This window comes from Mirounga leonina, unplaced genomic scaffold, assembly GCF_011800145.1.
Source record: "Mirounga leonina isolate KUSES-001 unplaced genomic scaffold, KU_Mleo_1.0 Mir_154, whole genome shotgun sequence".
NCBI lineage: Eukaryota > Metazoa > Chordata > Mammalia > Carnivora > Phocidae > Mirounga > Mirounga leonina.
In genome coordinates this window covers 25,086,436-25,105,702 of record NW_023270389.1, presented here as the reverse complement: position 1 = coordinate 25,105,702, position 19,267 = coordinate 25,086,436, and the positions used below count along the sequence as shown (strand labels likewise).

At 42.3% G+C, this 19,267-nt stretch overlaps 1 protein-coding gene across 3 annotated transcripts in view; it reads right to left on the bottom strand.

Annotated features, from left to right (window-relative positions):
• RBBP5 (RB binding protein 5, histone lysine methyltransferase complex subunit) overlaps positions 1 to 19,267 on the bottom strand; it is a 35,618-nt gene continuing 16,351 nt past the window's right edge. The window contains exons 4-14 of one of the 3 annotated variants that reach the window (XM_035010226.1): positions 16,288 to 16,428; positions 15,283 to 15,445; positions 13,096 to 13,205; positions 11,960 to 12,079; positions 11,718 to 11,871; positions 11,550 to 11,621; positions 10,801 to 10,918; positions 9,049 to 9,118; positions 8,435 to 8,664; positions 7,198 to 7,389; positions 1 to 1,080 (exon numbers count right to left, since the gene is read on the bottom strand). In XM_035010226.1, coding sequence (XP_034866117.1) covers positions 1,052 to 1,080; positions 7,198 to 7,389; positions 8,435 to 8,664; positions 9,049 to 9,118; positions 10,801 to 10,918; positions 11,550 to 11,621; positions 11,718 to 11,871; positions 11,960 to 12,079; positions 13,096 to 13,205; positions 15,283 to 15,445; positions 16,288 to 16,428 — 1,399 coding nt within the window. In that variant the 3' untranslated portion in view covers positions 1 to 1,051. Of the gene's footprint in view, positions 1,081 to 5,447; positions 7,390 to 8,434; positions 8,665 to 9,048; positions 9,119 to 10,800; positions 10,919 to 11,549; positions 11,622 to 11,717; positions 11,872 to 11,959; positions 12,080 to 13,095; positions 13,206 to 15,282; positions 15,446 to 16,287; positions 16,429 to 19,267 lie in introns of those variants that run through there. The other 2 variants (XM_035010227.1, XM_035010225.1) reach the window with 2 other exon arrangements.

The following is a 19,267-nucleotide window of genomic DNA, read 5'->3' as shown; positions in this document are numbered from 1 at the left end:
TAAGCAACCTTTCACAGAAAGGAAGAGACTGAAAACATGTCGTACGGAGGAGCGGGGATACAAGAAGGAGAAAATGTCACAACAAAAGGGAAGGGACAGAGATCCACACGCGATAAAAAAAATTTTTTTTCCTTGATCTTTGATTTGAACTGTGTTGTTGCTGCTTTGATTGTGGACGGTTTGACTTTAGTCCTTGCATAGATTCCCCCACCCCAATAAAAAAGAAGCTCGTGGAGAGACCCCTTGGTTTGTTTCCCTCTCTGGACACCAGCACAGGTGAAGCAATATGAACTACTGATGATTCTTTGCTGCAGATAGATGAAACTCGCTATCTTCAAAAACCATGATTAATGAGAATGAACCACTACTGGAGGAAAACATGCAATGGAAGGAAAACAAAGAAAAACCCTGACCCTCTTACAGCCCAGCTTCTGGAGCAAAATTGGGTATGCCAAAAAGAGGGGGCCTTTCTTATCTTTCTTCCCTTTCTGAAAACTTGAAAGCTTTCGAGCACTTTCTTTTCTGCCCATCCTCTGTACAAAATAGGGAAATATAGGAGGTATCTGGTGAGAGAGTTAAGTTTAAAAATGGAAGACAGAATATGCAACAGAAGTTTTTCTAGGATACCGGCAGCAAAACTTCAGATGAGAGTAAGTCACTCGAGGACATGCACGGAGGATGGAAGGCAAATAGGATAGGAAATGTCAGGTCAAAATGATCCTGGGCACAATAGTTAGATGAGCAAAACTGGTCTCTTTTCTCCAGCCACATAACTAAGCACTGAAGTCTGAATGAGTCAAAACTCCTGTTTGATGTCTTCACAAATCCTCATTCCTGAGAGCCTATTTGGACTTATGCTTGAAAGGGAAGGGCCGTGTACTCTTCTTCCATAATTCACTTCGTCATTCAAATATACGATGCACTCCTTCCACCTCCTGGGTTGGAGGGAGAGGCCTTTGTTTTAAATTAAAGTCAATCTCAAATGACTGACCACAGTGTCCAGAGGCCACATGATGCCAAAGTGGGGAAGAACGAAGAACTTCAAGCGTCTTCATAACAGTTCTGAGATTGCTCCCCCTGCTAAAGAGATGAGACACAAAAAAGACGTCTTTTAGCATCAACCTGGACCAGCAGCGTGCATGACCAGAAACACTGACCGATGCTGGATGATGCCTGACACGCCCACATGCGCTAAGAATTCCCCCTTTAAGTTAAAACCAATGCAACTCCCATTTACTCTTTACTGAAGCAACAAATAATCCAAATCCCAAACTCCCATCCTACTACTTCCCTTAGTACTGCCCCAAAGGGGAAAAAAAGGCAAAATGATCAGAGTTCTACACATTTTCTAAGCTGCTAACCATTCTCCAACATGTTGATAAATGCTTTATAATCCAAGGAGTGCAGTAAGTAGAGGAAAGGAAATTCTAGGGTGCTACTTCTCTTCATCTTTCATATATTAATGACTCACTAAATAATTAACAATGAGCAAGAGACCCTTTTCCAAGCACCCCTGGGCCTTAACTGACATTCTCCTCACCTTAGAATCCCAATATGGTGAAATGTTAATGAAACCTACTGCCGGCATTTCTATGTGCCAACAACTGATCAGTAAATAAAATCCTCAATAGTAAAATCAAATGAACACTTCCCTGATTATTCCATAGAAGCTGTTCAACCTCTGAGGGACATCCTTAAATGGGCTGCTGTGAAATATTAACTAGGAAGTGTAAGAAGAGAACAAGGTGAAGAAAATCCTCCCAGATGTCATCAGAATTGGGGTGGGGGGTGCGGGAAATATGCCACTTGAAGGTATAAAATGGTTAAAAAATAATTGTCCCAGTTATGAAAGAAAAGTATCCACTTCTAAACTTTGCTTTTAACCTGATTTTTAAAGTAAAAGTTCAAGCACAGATGAAAACAGGCAATAAAAATATATTCCCATTTGTCTGAGGACAGATGAGAAATTAGGAGATATAAACTCTTCTGGATGCTACATTGTTAAAAATCAAATTTAAACTTTACACATTTCAGTAAGAGAAAAAGTTTCTTTAGCACTTGCTTTTCAAAACATAACTTCTTGATTTTTTTTTTAATTTTTATTTATTTTTTTTTAGATTTTATTTATTTATTTGACAGAGAGATAGACAGCGAGAGAGGGAACACAAGCAGGGGGAGTGGGAGAGGGCGAAGCAGGCTTCCTGCTGAGCAGGGAGCCCAATGCGGGGCTCAATCCCAGGACCCTGAGATCATGACCTGAGCTGAAGGCAGATGCTTAACGACTGAGCCACACAGGTGTCCCATTGATCCTTGCGGTGGGGGAATCCACTCCACAGGGTGCAACACCATGCCTTTACCGCGTTAAGGCCAATCTGACTGAGTGTTCCCACAGGTACCCTGACCAATCTTCTCTTAGCCATTTAAAAATGAACACACCACTAACGTTTTAAGCCTAAATCACGACAGGAAAAACTGGTTTGATCACAAATCAATAGTATTAATAATGAGCACTCAAGACGACTAATGAGTATAATAATAATCATTATACTGATTATCTGAGGTCAGTTAATGTTTCAGTATAGTTCTCATTCACATGGACAGACCAAAATAAGTAAATAAGTAAAGGCTTGTCAAGGCATCAGGTAACAAACCAAAACCACAGCCAGCAATACTACTATGAGTAGATAAAGAGCAACAGCAACACAAGAGAAGAGCTCCAGGCTATTTAAAATTCTGCCCCGAGGATCCACAGTATTTTGCTGCAACATAAAGGAAATCGCCAGTAACATAAAATTAAGAAAAACTGGGCTCATGATGAGCTGTTACTGGTCCTCCCGACGGCAGCCAAAGCTAAGGCGGCCTAAGAAAACGCTGGATATGAACTCTCAAATATTACCTTAGTCCGCTAGTAAGATCACAAAGAATGAAAAAGAGTATCTACTAGCTATCTGATTTTAGTAGGAGTTCATGAATTAGTCTTTGAAAGACTGATCATTTAAAAAAAAAAGAGAGAAGAGGTGGGGAAAAAACCCCCACTCCCTACCAAGCACTCAAAACAATCGGATCGAGGAGGTGGCTCAGAGGCCTGGGGTGGTGCCCGGCACCAGGAGGGCGGTGGCACAGCCACACGCAGGGAAATCCGCATGGCGTCCACGCGCCCCCAGAAGTAGCACCTCTGCTCACTTTGGCCTTTGCCACCCCCAGGAGACCCAGGTATATACCAACCACTTCATGCCACCTTTCCAAGAGCCCTTTAGACCATGTATGTGATGGGCCACAACTCTGTCACACTTGCTACTGATGACATTTACTGCCAAGAAGCCCTAATTCCTGGGCAATCCTTGAGCCCTCACAGGACAACAAGGACCCTGCTGGTTCTGCTCAATGTCAAGTTTCTGTTCTGAGGACTGTACTCTGGAGAGAATCTAATAAGGAAATTTAGGGGAATCACATAGATGGTGCTGATGTTGATCGGGCCTTTTCGAGAAGTCCCAAGCTCAGGGCTATCCTCACTAAGTAAGCTTCCCCTGATGGGTCCTCATTCATCAGAGAAGGTGTGTCTTCATGGGTGTGGGTCCACTGATGCTAGCTAAGACCAATGAGCTGTTTGATAGGGAAGAATTTTCTGTAGCCCCAGATTCCAGATGGCCAGATTATTTCTATAGCAGTCTAGGTGTCTTCCAACCTTCCTGCATAATCTCCTATAGCAACGTCCAAAAGACCGTAGCAGCTTTGTCAGGGCCGGTGAAGGCTCATGCAATAGCTCCTTCCATAACTGGTCAACTGCAGATTTTAACAAACAGTTGCCATTTATCTAGGCTGAGCAACAACACAGCCTGCACCTATAATTCCTTCAAACAATTTAGCTCTAGGGGCGCCTGGGTGGCTCAGTCATTAAGCGGCTGCCTTCAGCTCAGGTCGTGATTCCGGGGTCCTGGGATCAAGCCCCACATCAGGCTCCCTGCTCTGCGGGAAGCCTGCTTCTCCCTCCCCCTGCTTGTGTTCCCTCTCTCGCTGTGTCTCTCTGTCAAATAAATAAAATCTTTAAAAAGAACAACAACAACAATTTAGCTCTGATGGAAAAGTAGGGCACTGGGGCAGAGGCGAGATCCACAAAGCCTTGAATCTGCAAATACAACCTCCAGACGGAACTGACTCTTGAAGATGCTTCAACCTCAGGCATTCTGGATCAAGTTTCGCTTCTTATTATCTCCCGGAAAATCTACAATGACCGCATACCGCTTTTCATGGAAAATCTGAGGTGTGGAAGGATACAGAACTCAACTGCCGAAGAGGTTTTTTTCACCTCAGTGGCCTTTGCAGGGAGAACCAAATGAAAATCAGCATGTGGCAGCCAACCTTTGCCCGCTCTGGACCCTGCAGGCCAACCCCGGCCTCTGCCCCAAGAATCCCACACAAAAGGTATGATAGGTTGTCTCGAAACTCAGACGTCTGATGGAGTTATAAGACACCCAGTTTCACCGCCTGTGATGTGCAGCCTCCACAAAGCTCCAAGCCACACAGGGTGCAGCCCTTCTGAGAAAGTCGTGGAAGCAAACCACAGTGCCCCCGCTTTGAGGTTTTTTTAAAGATCCTGCTCCTCAGCACTCTGGTTTAACCCGGCCACTGCAGTTTTGGAGATGTCCATTCAGGCAAAGGTCAAGGAACAGGGCCAGAGGAGCAAGGAGAAAATGGGAGGAAGGAAGTGTAGTTTACATGGGGAAGGATGCACTGCACACAGTCACGAGAAGCTGGTGGGATGTTTGCATCATCTACGCAGTTGCTCTGTGTGTGTGTCGTCAGAAAAGGTACCACCGCCCTGGCCTGTATGCGGAAGTCTCCTCCAGTCCCTTTGGAGGGTGAAGCTGTTAAAACAGCTGCCTCTCGTGCTCGCTTCGGCAGCACATATACTAAAACAGCTGCCTCTCTCTAAGGCTGATCAACTCAAGCACCCAATAAAAATAATGCACAAAGTGAAAGTCCAGTTTACAGCACCTGCTCAGGATACAGGTTCTAGCCTTTACTGAGGTCAGAACCTCATTTAATCTTGTCAGCAAAGTGAGCAGGAATACACTTCTAATAGGTCCTAGATCCTGGTATGCACTCTTGCTAGGAGCTTTCAAACACGACTTCTAATGCTGAAGTATCTATTTCACACACAGTTCAAAATTTCACTGCGAGCTATTCAATATTTTGAGAATTTCAGGAAATAAAAATGGCTGAGTAAACTTTCCGACATTTGATTTGGACTCTCGTTTAGACATTTTTGAAGTATCGCTGGGAAACACCACTGCTCTTATACTCTTGAGCTTAAAATCTAACAGCGGCTCATGGTGTCTCTGACAGAAACCCAAGTGGGGAAGGCCAGAGATACTTACTTACTGCTAGTGACCACATCAATTATAATTAAAAGTTGAAATCACTGTATTAAAGAGAGGAAAATGTGAATTTTCAAAAACTTTTAAATGGTTTATATGCCATACACATACTGTTAAAAAGCAAATGATTAATTACTGGCAGGTTCTGAAGAAGCTAGGAGACTATGTCCTACAGTATTTCAATTAATTCAGTATGTCTGGCCACATTTTATTTTAAGTAGGCCTCATGCCCAGGGTGGAGCCCAATGTAGGGCTTGAGCTCACGAACCTGAGATCAAGACCTAAGCTGAGATCAAGAGTGGGACACTTAACTGACTGAGCCACCTAGGCATCCCTCTGGCCATATTTTAAATCACCCTGAAGCATTTCAGCTTTTTAAGCCAGAGGAATCTACTGAAATTTAAACCGTGTTTTTCTGTAGTGGCACCAGCTTGTACAAAAAATAGGTTATAGAGGGATCTTTTTTTTTTTTTTACATCAATCAATTACTGACCTGCAATCTTCATTGGCAATGGCCATGTAACTCTTCTCAGCTATTCTAAAATATATAGAGAGCCTTAAGTGTACTGAACGTGGAGGTGCAAACTGGTATTCAGTGGAACACCATAAATACTGCTGTTGAGGAAAACATGTTGGTGGCTCAAGTGTCATGTGTTGGCTGTGAACACCTAAAATTTAAATCCAGCGCATGTGAGGTGGAATTACTCTAAATGAGTAACTGAGTAGGCTTTAGCTTCCCAACTGAAGAGAATTCCCGTTCACACGATTAACTGCAGGTGTACCTCAAACAAGGAACTCAGTTTCACCGTCTAGTCATGTGTCCCATCAGCACACTGGGGGTCACACCCTGAAGTTGAAAATTTTAAAGCAAGAGGGAAAAAACCTGAATACAACCACTGGTATTTTCCCAGTCCTATGTCTGAGTCTACTGAGCTAGCCGCAGGATATTCAGACCACTGTATTCACTAAAGTAGTGCTCATATACAGAACATTTTCCAAAAGCCCAAAATGTCTGAATACAAATGGACTCCATTTGATTACTGTTTTCCAAACAAGAGACCATCTACCCTACATTCACAAGTACTTGATAGGAAATTCAAATTGTTCTCCGTCCCCCAATAAACTCCCTCCATCATATAAAAGTGACAAAACTCAGGAAGTTTCAAAGGTGTAGGTGTTAAGAAGCTACACGGATACTGTAATTGCTGTCTTTTTGGTAATAATCTCCTATATGGAAAAACATTTCACCTTCTTCTTTAACATGCTGGTATTACTGACAAGTTTTTTGTTATTGCTTCTAGACTACGGAGAGAGAGAACCACCATCTCTGGGATTTGAATAGTTTAAAGAAAGACAAAACACTACAGTCAGGGTTGTATAAAGCAAACTTCTATTTCTGGTAATCTGTCTGGCTCTTTCATTTGAGGCAAAACAAAACAAAAAAATCTAGAAGCAAATACAGGCAAAGAAATGAATTAAACCAGGGGTTCTTACCCTTTTGGGGGGCCATGGATTCCTACAGGAATCTGATGAAAGCTATGGGCATATCTTCCCCACAAAAATATTCACATAGTATTTTGTATATAATATCAAGGGAATATAGATCCCCTGAGATCTACTGATGGACCCAAGGTTAAGAGCCACTGAATTAAGCCAAATCTGGTTTAGCCTACCCTTGGTGGCAGCCTAACACTCTGCGAAAATCCACCAGCGGGAAAAGGAGGGAAGGAAGGAAAGGGTGCTGCAGTTAAACGGAGTCAGGGGCTGTACAAAGCAAGGCCGCGAAGCAAGCCAGACAGCGCTCCCAGTGTGTCCTTACCTGCCAATGGCTGGCTGAGCTCCGCCTGCACTTTACCCTTCGCTGATCCTTCCAGAGGTAAACCTCTGTCCCCTTTGTAGAGTTTCGGTTTAAATGGAGAATCTTTCTCTTTACCTTTTGATCCTTTAGGCCGGCCTGCTTGCTTCTTCTTGGATTTGCCATCCCCCTTCACACCCAGTAGTGGATGGACTTCTGTAAAAGGACAGAGAGGCACGGGAAGGGATCCACACGCCGCCCATCCCAGCGCCCCAACCAGGCACAGGCCACACACCGTGACTACCCGGGAGCAAAGAGTGCTGCCCTCATGTCCCAGACCCCTTAATACCAGGAGAGAAGTGTGCATTTACTAACTATAAAACTATATAAGAGTGGCTATTGCAGGAGAAATCGCTGCTTGGCCACGGGCATGCAAGGCCTCCACGGCTCAGACAACAGCTCCAAACCAAAAAGGCGGCTGAGACACAGTGACAATGGAGCACACTGAGCCGTACCAGGAACGCACACAAGCACACTGGCAGGGGAGGAGAGAAAGGGAGTGGGGCTTTGGATCCAGGCCACCCGGGGCGACAGTCCTGACTCCTCCACTCCCCGAGACCTTGGGCAAGCCGCCTGACCTCTCCAAGCCTAAATTTTCTCCTCTGTAAAGCAGAGAGAGTAAAACAACTTGCGGAGTTGATGTAAAACTCAGCAGTGACACAGAAACAAAACAACAGTGCCTGAAGCAAGCAGGCGCACCATCAGCAGCATCAGAGAGACACAGAGCTGCATCATGAACGGACTGCGGTCAGCTAAAAGAGGGGGATGGCCAACAGTAAACACACACACATACACCCCCCGACCTATCCCAAGAGGTGAGAATAAAGGCTGCCCAGTCAGACTGTAAAAGCAGGGAGGAAGAATGAAAAGACTATCCAGGTCTGACCAGTACTTTACCACCTAATAAAACCACTCTACAGGAAAAAAAGAAGAATGGTATAATGAAACAAACTCTGAGCCAGAGGTCAGAAGACGGCACGTTGTCATTTAGGCAAGTACTAGAAGGCACAATTTCTCCACTTTAGAAGGGAAGTGAAAGCAGATGAAATCGTTACAAAGTCATAAGGAGTTATTAAAAAAAAAAAAAGACTCATGGGACATTTCCTCCGAGGTAAAATCACTCAAATGGGAAGTTACCAGACTGTGTCGGAGAGTAAGAAGTGATGTCTATCAGGCAAAAGGGAGAAGACGCAGCCCTTACCATCATTAGGTACTCCTTGAAGTTCTATATTGGTTGTTTTGGGTTTCTTCTTCGGTGGCTGGGACCCATCCGCTGAAGACTGCCTCTTCTTCTCTGAACTAGCCCCTTCATCCATCAGGGAGGTTTGGACAGCATCCGGTGGGGGGCCATAAGGATTTTCTTCCGGATCTTCTACCTCAGGGGCAATGGGTAAATATAATAGAGCCTTTGAATCTTCCAGCTCTTCATCACTATTTGGAACAGGATCAGGCAAGGGATTGGAAAAAAGAGGAGACAGTTGCTTAAACCATGAACCCTTCCTCTAGGGCAGAATCACCTACATTAACCATAAGCAACAGGTATGGATCTAGAACTTTAAGAAAGCCAAGATGATTAAGAGAAAATCAGACAATATGAGTAACAAAATCAGTAGTAAAAACAAACGGTATAAATGAATTATCTCAGTTTTCCTTAAGATTTTCTATCAGGGGAAAAGGGAAGGGATTTCTTGTACACCAAAGGACTTATTACTTTGAACTAACACACGCAGGACAGCCGGGGGAGGTGAGCGTACACCAGAGCCTGAGGAGGAGGGGGAGGAGCGCCCTGCGGCCTCGCCTGCAGAGGTGGCTCACCTGCTACAGAAGGCAGCAATTGGGTCCACGCTGGTGACATCCACTTCCTCATCCTCGGCAGCATCAGCCCCTGCAGGAGAGAAACGGCACAGGTGTAAGAAGAAGGAAAAACACGGCTTTTTACTTGCAGCCTAATGATTTCCATAAACTAAAATTCAGCAGAAACAAAGGAGGACAGCCAAACAGTTCGTTTTACTCAATAATTCAACAAGTAGGTGTTGAATCTCCACCCTATGCTGGGCACTGGGGATACAGTGATGACCAAGAAAGCCGCACACAGTTCTTCAGTAAAAACTTCACAGCCTAACCAGGGAGACAGGTATCAACAGATAATTTCCATTCAAAAAAAATTTTTTTAATTTATTTGAGAGCGAGAGCATGAGACGGGGGAGGGTCCTAGGGAGAAGCAGACTACCCGCTGAGCAGGGAGCCCGATGCGGGACTCGATCCCAGGACTACGGGATCAGGACCTGAGCTGAAGGCAGTCGCTCAATCAACGGAGCCACCCAGGCACCGGATAATTTCCATTCAATTCAGTAAGTGTGCTACGAATATGAGAAGGAGGAACAAGTTATCTGAGTTTGGAAAGGCTTCACACAACATAATCCAGCAACATCAATACAATACAGAACAGGCCGCCTCCCTGGTGATCCTCCTAAAACACGGGGGCATATATGTGATCTAATATCACACAAGTGAGGATCAGCACTTCCAACCTGGAAAAACCAACCTCAGTCCCAATTCCCTGATTCCTGGCACCATCAAGTGGTCCAGCAGGCGATGACCTGTGACATTAATTCCTTAGTGAGTAATTAACTTACAACCGGGAATACTAATAAGCATTCATACACACGAACCCCCATTAGATATAAAACCCTGTGTTAGACAACCATGCGGATTAAAAAGTCAAATCTTTATTCTAAAGGAGCTTCCTATCTAGTTCAGAAAATGAGATAAGAATAACAATGAGGGGCGCCTGACTGGGTCAGTCGGTAGAGTAGGCAACTCTTGATCTTGGGGCTGTGAGTTCAAGCCCCATGTTAGGCAAAGAATTTACTTAAAAAGCAAACAAACAATGAGCACTATCACAATCCTAATCGAAAATAACATCTGAATGCTTACCTTGGCCTAGGTGCTACACTGGGTCCCTTACACGAATTACTCCCCACAACCCTAAAAGGCAGGTTCTATTATTACCACTATTTTACAGATGAGGAAATTCAGGTTTAAAGAGTAATAAGGGGCGCCTGGGTGGCTCAGTCGTTAAGCGTCTGCCTTCGGCTCAGGTCACGATTCCAGAGTCCTGGGATCGAGCCCCGCATCTGGCTCTCTGCTCGGCGGGAAGCCTGCTTCTCCCTCTCCCACTCCCCCTGCTTGTGTTCCCTCTCTCGCTGTGTCTCTCTCTGTCAAATAAATAAATAAAATCTTAAAAAAAAATTAAAAATTAAAAAAATAAAGAGTAATAAGCTTTTGCCCCAGGCAGTTGGACTCCAAAGCTCATGCTGTTTACCTTTATCTTCCTGCCATGGGGGTGACAATACCTAATACAGACTGAGCACCCAGCATGTGCAGGTGATCAGGTGATCATCAACAATTCATCAGGAAACACAGTGATATAATAAGAGAGCTGTTAAACCCTAGTAAAAATGCTCACAGAGGCCCTCAGTTGGTGCGTTCCACACAGAGACTCTCAGAACACCGTCAAAACTGTGTAAGCGTAAAGAAAAAGAGACTGCAGTCGAGAAATATTACCTGTCTGCTCAGGCTCACTCTTATCTTCATCTTCAATATCAAACTCTGATTCCCTTTCCTCATATTCTACATTTTCATCCAACTCCTTGAAGTCTGGGGCAAATGCACTCCAATTTTCCTATGCCGCAAACAAAATACACTACTTAACCGTATGAGAAAGCAATGGTCTGTAAACTCGACATTACTGATAGAAATGAAAGATCGGAGCACATACAAGACTTAGAACTCTGAGAACAAATCTGGCAGATAACAAAAATAAGGTACCTATAGGTTTTACTGTCTTAAGGTATTTGGATCTTAAACGCTCCACGTTATTAACTACAGTTCTCTCATGAGAACTGCCATCTTTAATCTTTTAAAGATATAATTATCAGATAAAACACTGCATTTTCTTAGGAGTACACGGATTACAAACATGATTAAAGTTGTTCAAAATAAAACCAAGATGTAAAACAGAAACTAACTGAGCTGAAAATAAGAAAAGCAAAAGAAAACTCTCTCTCAGGTAACAGAAAAATGTTAACAGAAAGTACACCAGACTTTCTCCCTGAAGACAGAGGTAGTAAATCAGCTTTGGACCAAGACCTTCCCAACAAAATAAAGCAAAACTGAATCAATTTTAATTAGGTTACAAGAATCACATGCAAAAGAAATTAAATAGGTCATTTTTTGCTTACTACCTGTAAGGTTCTTTGATATAAAGAAAGGTTATCTAGCTTCAAAGCAATTAAACCAGAAAAAATACTTACTACTTGATTTTGTGCCCAGATAGATACCACTCCACTTGAAATGGATGCTATGATGGGTCGAACAGGGTGCCACTAAATTTAAGGAAGGAAAGAAAAATCAGCTCTAAGAATGGATCCAAGATTATCTGTTTCACATCAGTAACCAGAGCAACCTCTCATTCTACTCACAGCTACATCCAAGAGGAGTTCTCCTCTCGTCCCATGGAGAATCTTCACCAGGTTGCCAATGCTTTTCTCCCAGATGTACAAGGCATGCTGCCGGGCTGAACCAGCCACTATGTATTCTCCATCCCCAGAGAAACAACATTTCTTCCACGGGGTCCTGAAGGACAAAGAAAGTACCCAAGGAGAACCAGAAGCTGAGCTCAGGTCATGTATTGCCCCATATTCTTCTAGGTGGTGATACACACCTATTTACCAAGTCCTGTAACTTCTGCATGGGTTCAGGCTCTCCATCTCTTCCACAAGTTAAGATTTCTCTGCCATCATAAACTCGGATTATCCGATCTGCTGTGTTAATTAAAAAGCAACTAGAGAAAGGATAAAAATATCAACACAAGAGGTCAGAAATGTTTCTGTTAACATTTTCTATTAATATCTGTTACTTAGAACAGTACCACAGAACAACTACTCCACATAAGCTAGAACACTTATGTACTTACTTGTCACCTTTCAAAGCAAAATAGAATTTGAAGTGAAGATATGTTGTATACTTTGTGTATCCCTGAACCCTATATGCACAAACTGATCTTCAGTATTTATTTTTAATCTTTAGTATTTGATTGAAATCCATGACCTCTAAAGTGAAACCAGCTTGCTGAATTCACAAACTTATAGTTAGACATACAATGCATACTTCATTTCTCTGGCCTATCTTATACATAACATATTCTTCCTAATGAGTTAGTAAACTATGTCATTTTAAAGTGTTCTTTTACTGTAATGACATTGGAAATCTGTCTAAAATGTAAGTTATTTCACTACCTTCCTACAGATTTCACTAAGCTTTCCTGAATTCTAACGAATTTTGAACATGAATGTCCTCTAAGTACATGCATGCTCCTATACAAGACAGAAGGACTGTCACCTCTCATCCTGACACCAACAATCTAATTCTTCTCGTTTCTGTTGACATATCTACTTCTAGTTGGGTAACCACACTTATCAGAAAAACATCTGAAAGTAAAAGGGTAAATAGTTTTATGTAAATAGAGTGTATGTCCAATTACTATGTGAATTCTGTGACATGACTTTGGATTATAAAAACAGGTGATCTTTACCCAGAGCGTACTATGTGGCAGGCATTTTAGTTCTAAGCATATACCACCCCGATATCTTTTCTGCCTAATCATCTCCAGAAAAAGAGGATGTGACTACTGGTTCAATGCAATAAATTTTATGAACGTAAGAACCAGATACTGACAGTTTCTAGTTATTTTTTAAGTAAATTTTCTTAAAGATTTAATATACACAAAAACTGTGAATCTCAATGTATTTTTGCATTCTACTCACTTTTAAAACTGTCCCTAAAAAGACAAGGTCTCACCTCCCCTTCCGGGCAAACTCTATGGACTTAATAGCTGTGGTATTGCTTGTTCCAGTTGTTACTCTGAAGGAAGCAACAAGATCCTGAGAATCTGTTTTTAGGACCAAAATCTAAAGTTCAAAGGAAAAAAAAACAAAACCATTAAGTATTCTGATAACTTACAGTAATTAGAACTGGCTTCCATTTCTAAAACTGGGCAAAGACTGGGTAAAAATATAAACATCTCGGGGCGCCTGGGTGGCTCAGTCTGTTGAGCACCTGCCTTCGGCTTAGGTCATGATCCCAGAGTTCCGGGATTGAGTCCCGCATCGGGCTCCCTGCTCCGAGCCGGCTCCCTGCTCCACGGGGAGCCCGCTTCTCCCTCTCCCTCTGCCCCTCCACCCGCCTGTGCTCGCTCTCTTTCTCTCAGATAGATAGATAGATAGATAAAAATCTTTAAAAAATATATAACGTCTCATGTATTCAACCTGATTAACTGATACTGCCTTTTAATTCTTCAAATAAAGAACCATGTCTTAATCTATTCTCAAAATACAATGTTTAGTGTTATTCACAATAGTCAAAAGGTGGAAGCAACCCAAGGATACGTCAACAGATGAAGGGATAAACACAAGGGGGAATGTACTCCAGTGGGACAGTACTCAGCCAGGAAAAGGAGGGAAATTCGGGCACATGCATGCTGGGCATGAAGGAATCTTCAGGACATCAGGCCGAGTGAAATCAGCCAGTCACAAGAAGACAAATGCCATATGAGTCCACTTACATGAGGTACCTAGGGTAGCCAAATTCACAGATATAGAAAGTAGAGTGATGGTTGCCAGGGGCCGGGGAGGGAACAAGGACTAGGAGGTCCCTGCTTAACAAGTACAGAGTTTCAGTTTTATAAGACGAAAAAAGCTTTGGAGATACATGGTGGTGATGGGTACACAATAATGTGAATGTACTTAATAGCACAAAACTGTACACTTAAGAATGGTTAAGATGGTAAATGTTATGTTATATTTTATGTTACGTGTATTTTACCACCATTTCCAAAAATGGCCACTTTCTAAGGTAGCCATGAAATTATACTAGCCTATACACCCCAATCACCAAAAAAAAAAAAAAAATCAAGTTGCCTAATGGAACTACAAACTCTAACCTTTATTAAAGGGGCGCTGGCTCAGTCAGTTGAGCATCAGACTCTTGGTTTCGGCTCAGTTTGTGATCTCAGGGTCACGAGATCAAGTGGCAGGGAATCTGCTTCTCTCCCCCCCAACTCCCTCTGCTCCTCCCCTCCACTCGCACACATGCATGCACGCACTCTCTCTCTCTAAAATAAATAAATCTTAAAAAACAAAACAAAACAAAGTAAAACAGGACCTTAAAAGCCCAGCTAACCTCTTACTCCACAAAACTGCAGGTTAAGTGGGCTTAAATGATATAATATTTACAGAACTAGGTATTAAGACATTTTTATCAAATGTATTCCATTTTATACTATGACTTTTAAATTTTATAAATGAGGGGCGCCTGGGTGGCTCAGGTGTTAAGCATCTGCCTTAGGCTCAGGTCATGATCCCGGGGTCCTGGGATCAAGCCCCACATCCGGCTCCCTGCTCCGTGGGAAGCCTGCTTCTCCCTCTCCCACTCCCCCTACTTGTGTTCCCTCTCTCACTGTGTCTCTCTCTGTCAAATAAATAAATAAAATCTTTAAATAAATAAATAAATAAATTTTATAAATAAGTAACGGCCCTTCATTATTAGCAAAAGGCCCTTCTACGCTTTCTAGGCTGAGTAGTCTCTGATCACTCTAAATCAAAAGAACAGAAACTATCATGAAGGCAGGGCGCCTGGGTGGCTCAGTCGTTAGGCATCTGTCATCGGCTTGGGTCATGATCCCAGGGTCCTGGGATCGAGCCCCACATCGGGCTCCCTGCTCCATGGGGGAGTCTGCTTCTCCCTCCCCCACTCCCCCTGCTTGTGTTCCCTCTGTCGCTGTGTCTCTCTGTCAAATAAATAAATAAAATCTCTAAAAAAAAAAAGAATTATCATGAAGGCATGACAAAAATAGGCCACATTTGCCATAGGCACGAGACATGCTTAGTCCAGGGATAAAAGATATTTCAAAGGAAGCAGAACAAGTAAACATGAAATAAGCCAATGCACAGGATGACTGATGCTTATTTCACTAGCTTCCAGGCTTACCTTGCCTTTTGCATTTCCTGTATAGATATATTCCCCTCGCCTATCAAAAGATGCAACCACGTTCAAATCGGAGTCATCGTCTACCGGCAGAACAACATGCTTGGAATCTGAAAGGGTCAACATGACAGGAGCAGATTTCATGGGACACACGAGAACCTTGTTCCTGTTTAAAAATATGAACAGTACATTGGCTGTTGCTTTGGTATCAGAAGGCTGATTCTCCTGCCCTCTTCCCTGATTCCTGTCACTACCTCCATCAACTCTCCCAGCTCAAGCAAATTTAAAATAGTGAAAAAGCTTGAAGTCTAAATGTCTAACAATAGGGAAACGACTGAATATAAGCTATGGGATCCTAGTTTGACAAAATAAAATGTAGTCATTAAAAATAAATACGAAGAAGTAGCGAACTAGTAGAAGAAGTAGGTATGCAATAAAAAGGCAAAATGCTAACTAAAACTATGTAAAAATATGGAATTTAATACACATCTCATATGCATATAACTTGCTTTGTGGGCTATAAAGCACTAGATAACAAGCATTACACTTAAAGAACTTGACTAATAAAGAACCAAGAGAAATGAAGACAGTTATGTCTGGGTAATGGAATGGTGGGTAACTTTTTCTTAAATGTAGTTTCATTTTTTTTTAAATGTAGTTTTAATATTCGAACTACTTCCCTCTAAAGAAATTCAAATAACCGGCGGGGTGGGGAGGTGTTGGTGTGGAAAGCTCCAGGTCAAGGACCAGTTGTTATTCTTCTTCCTACCTCTGCCCACTTCCAAAGTCTGAATACTGCCCAGTTTTTAATTATATGATACAATAACACTCTCCTTAAAATCTATTCAGTAGAGACAACCTAGACAGAAACATTATTTTATGTAGAAGATTTGAAGAGATGTGTGCTTTTGCCTCCCACAACCTTAAACTGCAATTGTCATGAGCCTGGAGCTAGTCCACAGAGAATGAGACCCTGCCCCAGGAAAGAACAGCACAGATTAAACATACTGATCTCGTGGATGGTACTGGACTTTTAGGATGGGTGAAGGGAACCGAAACCTCTGGTCGCAGTCGCCTGAAAGAACATCCCACTGTGACACTATGTTATCAGTGGAAGCACTCACGAGCTTATGACCATCTCGACTCCAGCTGGAAAAAAAAAAGGTGGGTAATTTAGCATATATTCTAAGTTAAAGTAATTTAGCACAAATTCTAAGTACATTGTACTGCTCTTAAAGATAAAAATGTCTGAGTCACACATCTGCCCTAGCTGCAGGAGTCAACAGTATTCCTTTTTTTATATATATATATACTCAAATCCACAAACTTTCCCAACTAAACAATGAATAAGAATATTTCATGACATTTTTGTATGTAGTAACAAAAGCTCGTAGTAGTTCAAGATAACAGTAACAAGTGGCTCCAGGAAATAAGACTCAAACGTTTAAAAGAGTCTATCATCGGCTTGCCCTTAAATGTTGATGTAACAAGTATTTAGGGAGTGGGAGGTGAGGGAGTATCTGAGCTTTCTGAGGTTGTCCCAGAAATAGCACCATCACAGTGTAAACAAAACAGTAAAAATAAGTATCTGTTATTTAAAATAACTAAGAAAGGAATTAATTCCTCCTGCTAAGTATAGCTAAACACCCTGGACATTACACATAAAACACAAAGACACCGGCGGGCGCCTGGGTGGCTCAGTTGGTTAAGCGTCTGCATTCGGCTCAGGTCACGATCCCGGGCTCCTGGGACTGAGACCTGCGTCGGGCTCCATGCTCAGTGGGGAGTCTGCTTCTCCCTCTCCCTCTGCCTCTGCTGCTGTTCCTGCTTGTGCTCTCTCAACCTCTCTCAAATAAATAAATAAAATCTTTATTTAAAAAAAAAGACTCTGAAGGGCAGAGCAAAGACTGATTGGCTAGAGACTACAGGATATGAGGAATGACACAATAGAAAGTTCCCTGGATTTTCTTTTTTGCCTTATATATCCCAGACTGAGTGATGGAGAAGCCAACAGCCCAGTAACACCAACAGGCTCACTCACACAAATAAAGCTCAAGAAGAGCCTGCTTTCACTAGCCAAAGGACCAGGACTGGACAGCACAGCACAGAGAGACAGAAAACTTTTAGGCAATAATGACTCTTCCAGCAACCACCGTGAAAAAAACTGCAGCCCCACCTCCATCCCAGTCAACAAAATCTAAATAGAATCTAGACCTCCACCCTTGCCTAGTTACAGCAAGGTACCCTTCTCCACTCACCGCACTGGTGTCAGAGAAAGCTCAGGGGGCAGCCAGATTTCCATAGCCATCAGCCTGTAATAAGGACTCCCACTGAGTGTTAGTGGAGGCCACATGGAGAACAGGAACAAGGTACTCCTATCCTTCCCCACCAGCATGGTATCAGACCAGGAGGCCAGTGGGGAGCCTGAACTTCCCACCGCACCTAGCATAATGATGCCAAGTAAGAAGCTTGGACTTCTAACCCATCTGGCAATTAACAAGATAGTGCCCTCTCTTCTCTCCTCTCAAAGGAGGCCAGTTAAAACATAAGATTTAAATAAGCCCTACAGTCTTAGGATACCCAAAAAGCCCAAGTTTCAACTGAAAATGACTATCAATCCAAGGACACAAAAATCTCGAATGAGAAAAGACAATCAACAGATACTAACGGTGAGATAACATAGATGTTAGAATTATCTGACAAGGATTTTAATGCAGTCATCATAAATATGTTTCAATAAGCAATTATGAACATGCTTGAAATAAATGAGGAAAAAAAAAAAGTCTCAGCAAAGAAATAAAAGATGTAGAGAAGACCTGAATTTTAGAAATGAAACACACAACTAAAATAAGAAACCCAACAGATGGGTTCAGGAGCCAATGGAGAAAAAAGAGGAAAGAATCAGTGAACTGGAAAACAGAATAATAGTTATCCAATCGGAATAAGAGAAAAAACAGACTAAAAAAAATGAACAGAACCTCAGGGACTTGTGGGACTATAATAAAAGATCTAAGATCCACATCATCAGAGTCCTAGAAGAGAAGAAAGAATGGGGCTTCAAAGTATTGAAGGAATAATGGCTGAAATTTTCCCAAACGTGGCAAAAGATATGAAACCTACAGATTCAAGAAGCTGAGCAAACGTCAAACAGGGTGAGCTCAAAGAAATCCACTTCCAAGATACAGAGACAAACCTCTGAAACCTAAAGACAAAGAAAAAAAAATCCTTAAAGCAGCAAGAGAGGAAGGACATCTTACCTATGGAAACAAACAATACAAACAGGCAAACACACAAAAAATTCATGTGACAGCAGATTTCTCACCAGAAAGCATGGAAGGAAGTGGCACACTCAAGTGCTGAGAGAAAAAGAGCTGCCAACCCAAATTCTATTATCAGCAAAAATATCCTTCAGGGAACAAAAAGGTAAATCAAGCTATTTGGCCAGAAGATCTACCCTAAAAGGATGATTCAAAGAAGTTCTCTAGGGCGCCTGGGTGGCTCAGTTGGTTAAGCGACTGCCTTCGGCTCAGGTCATGATCCTGGAGTCCTGGGATCGAGTCCCATGTCGGGCTCCCTGCTCAGCAGGGAGTCTGCTTCTCCCCCTGACCCTCCCCACTCTCATGCTCTCTCTATCTCATTCTCTCTCTCAAATAAATAAATAAAATCTTAAAAAAAAAAAAAGTTCTCTAAATGGAAAGGAAATGATAAAAGAAGGAATCTTAGAACATGAGGGAAAAAGAACAATGAAAAAAAAGAATAAAAATATAGGTAAATAAGATCAATTTTTTTCCCTCTAGTTTTGACATTTGAACCAAAAATTGTAACACTGTCTTATGTGGGTCTCAATGTATATAGAAGAAATATTTAAGACAATTATATACAAAGAAGGGTAAATGGAAGTACGGTTTCTACACTTCACTTGAACTGGTAAAATGTCAACACCAGTGGACTGTAGTAAGTTAGGTGTACACAATGTAATACCTAGTAA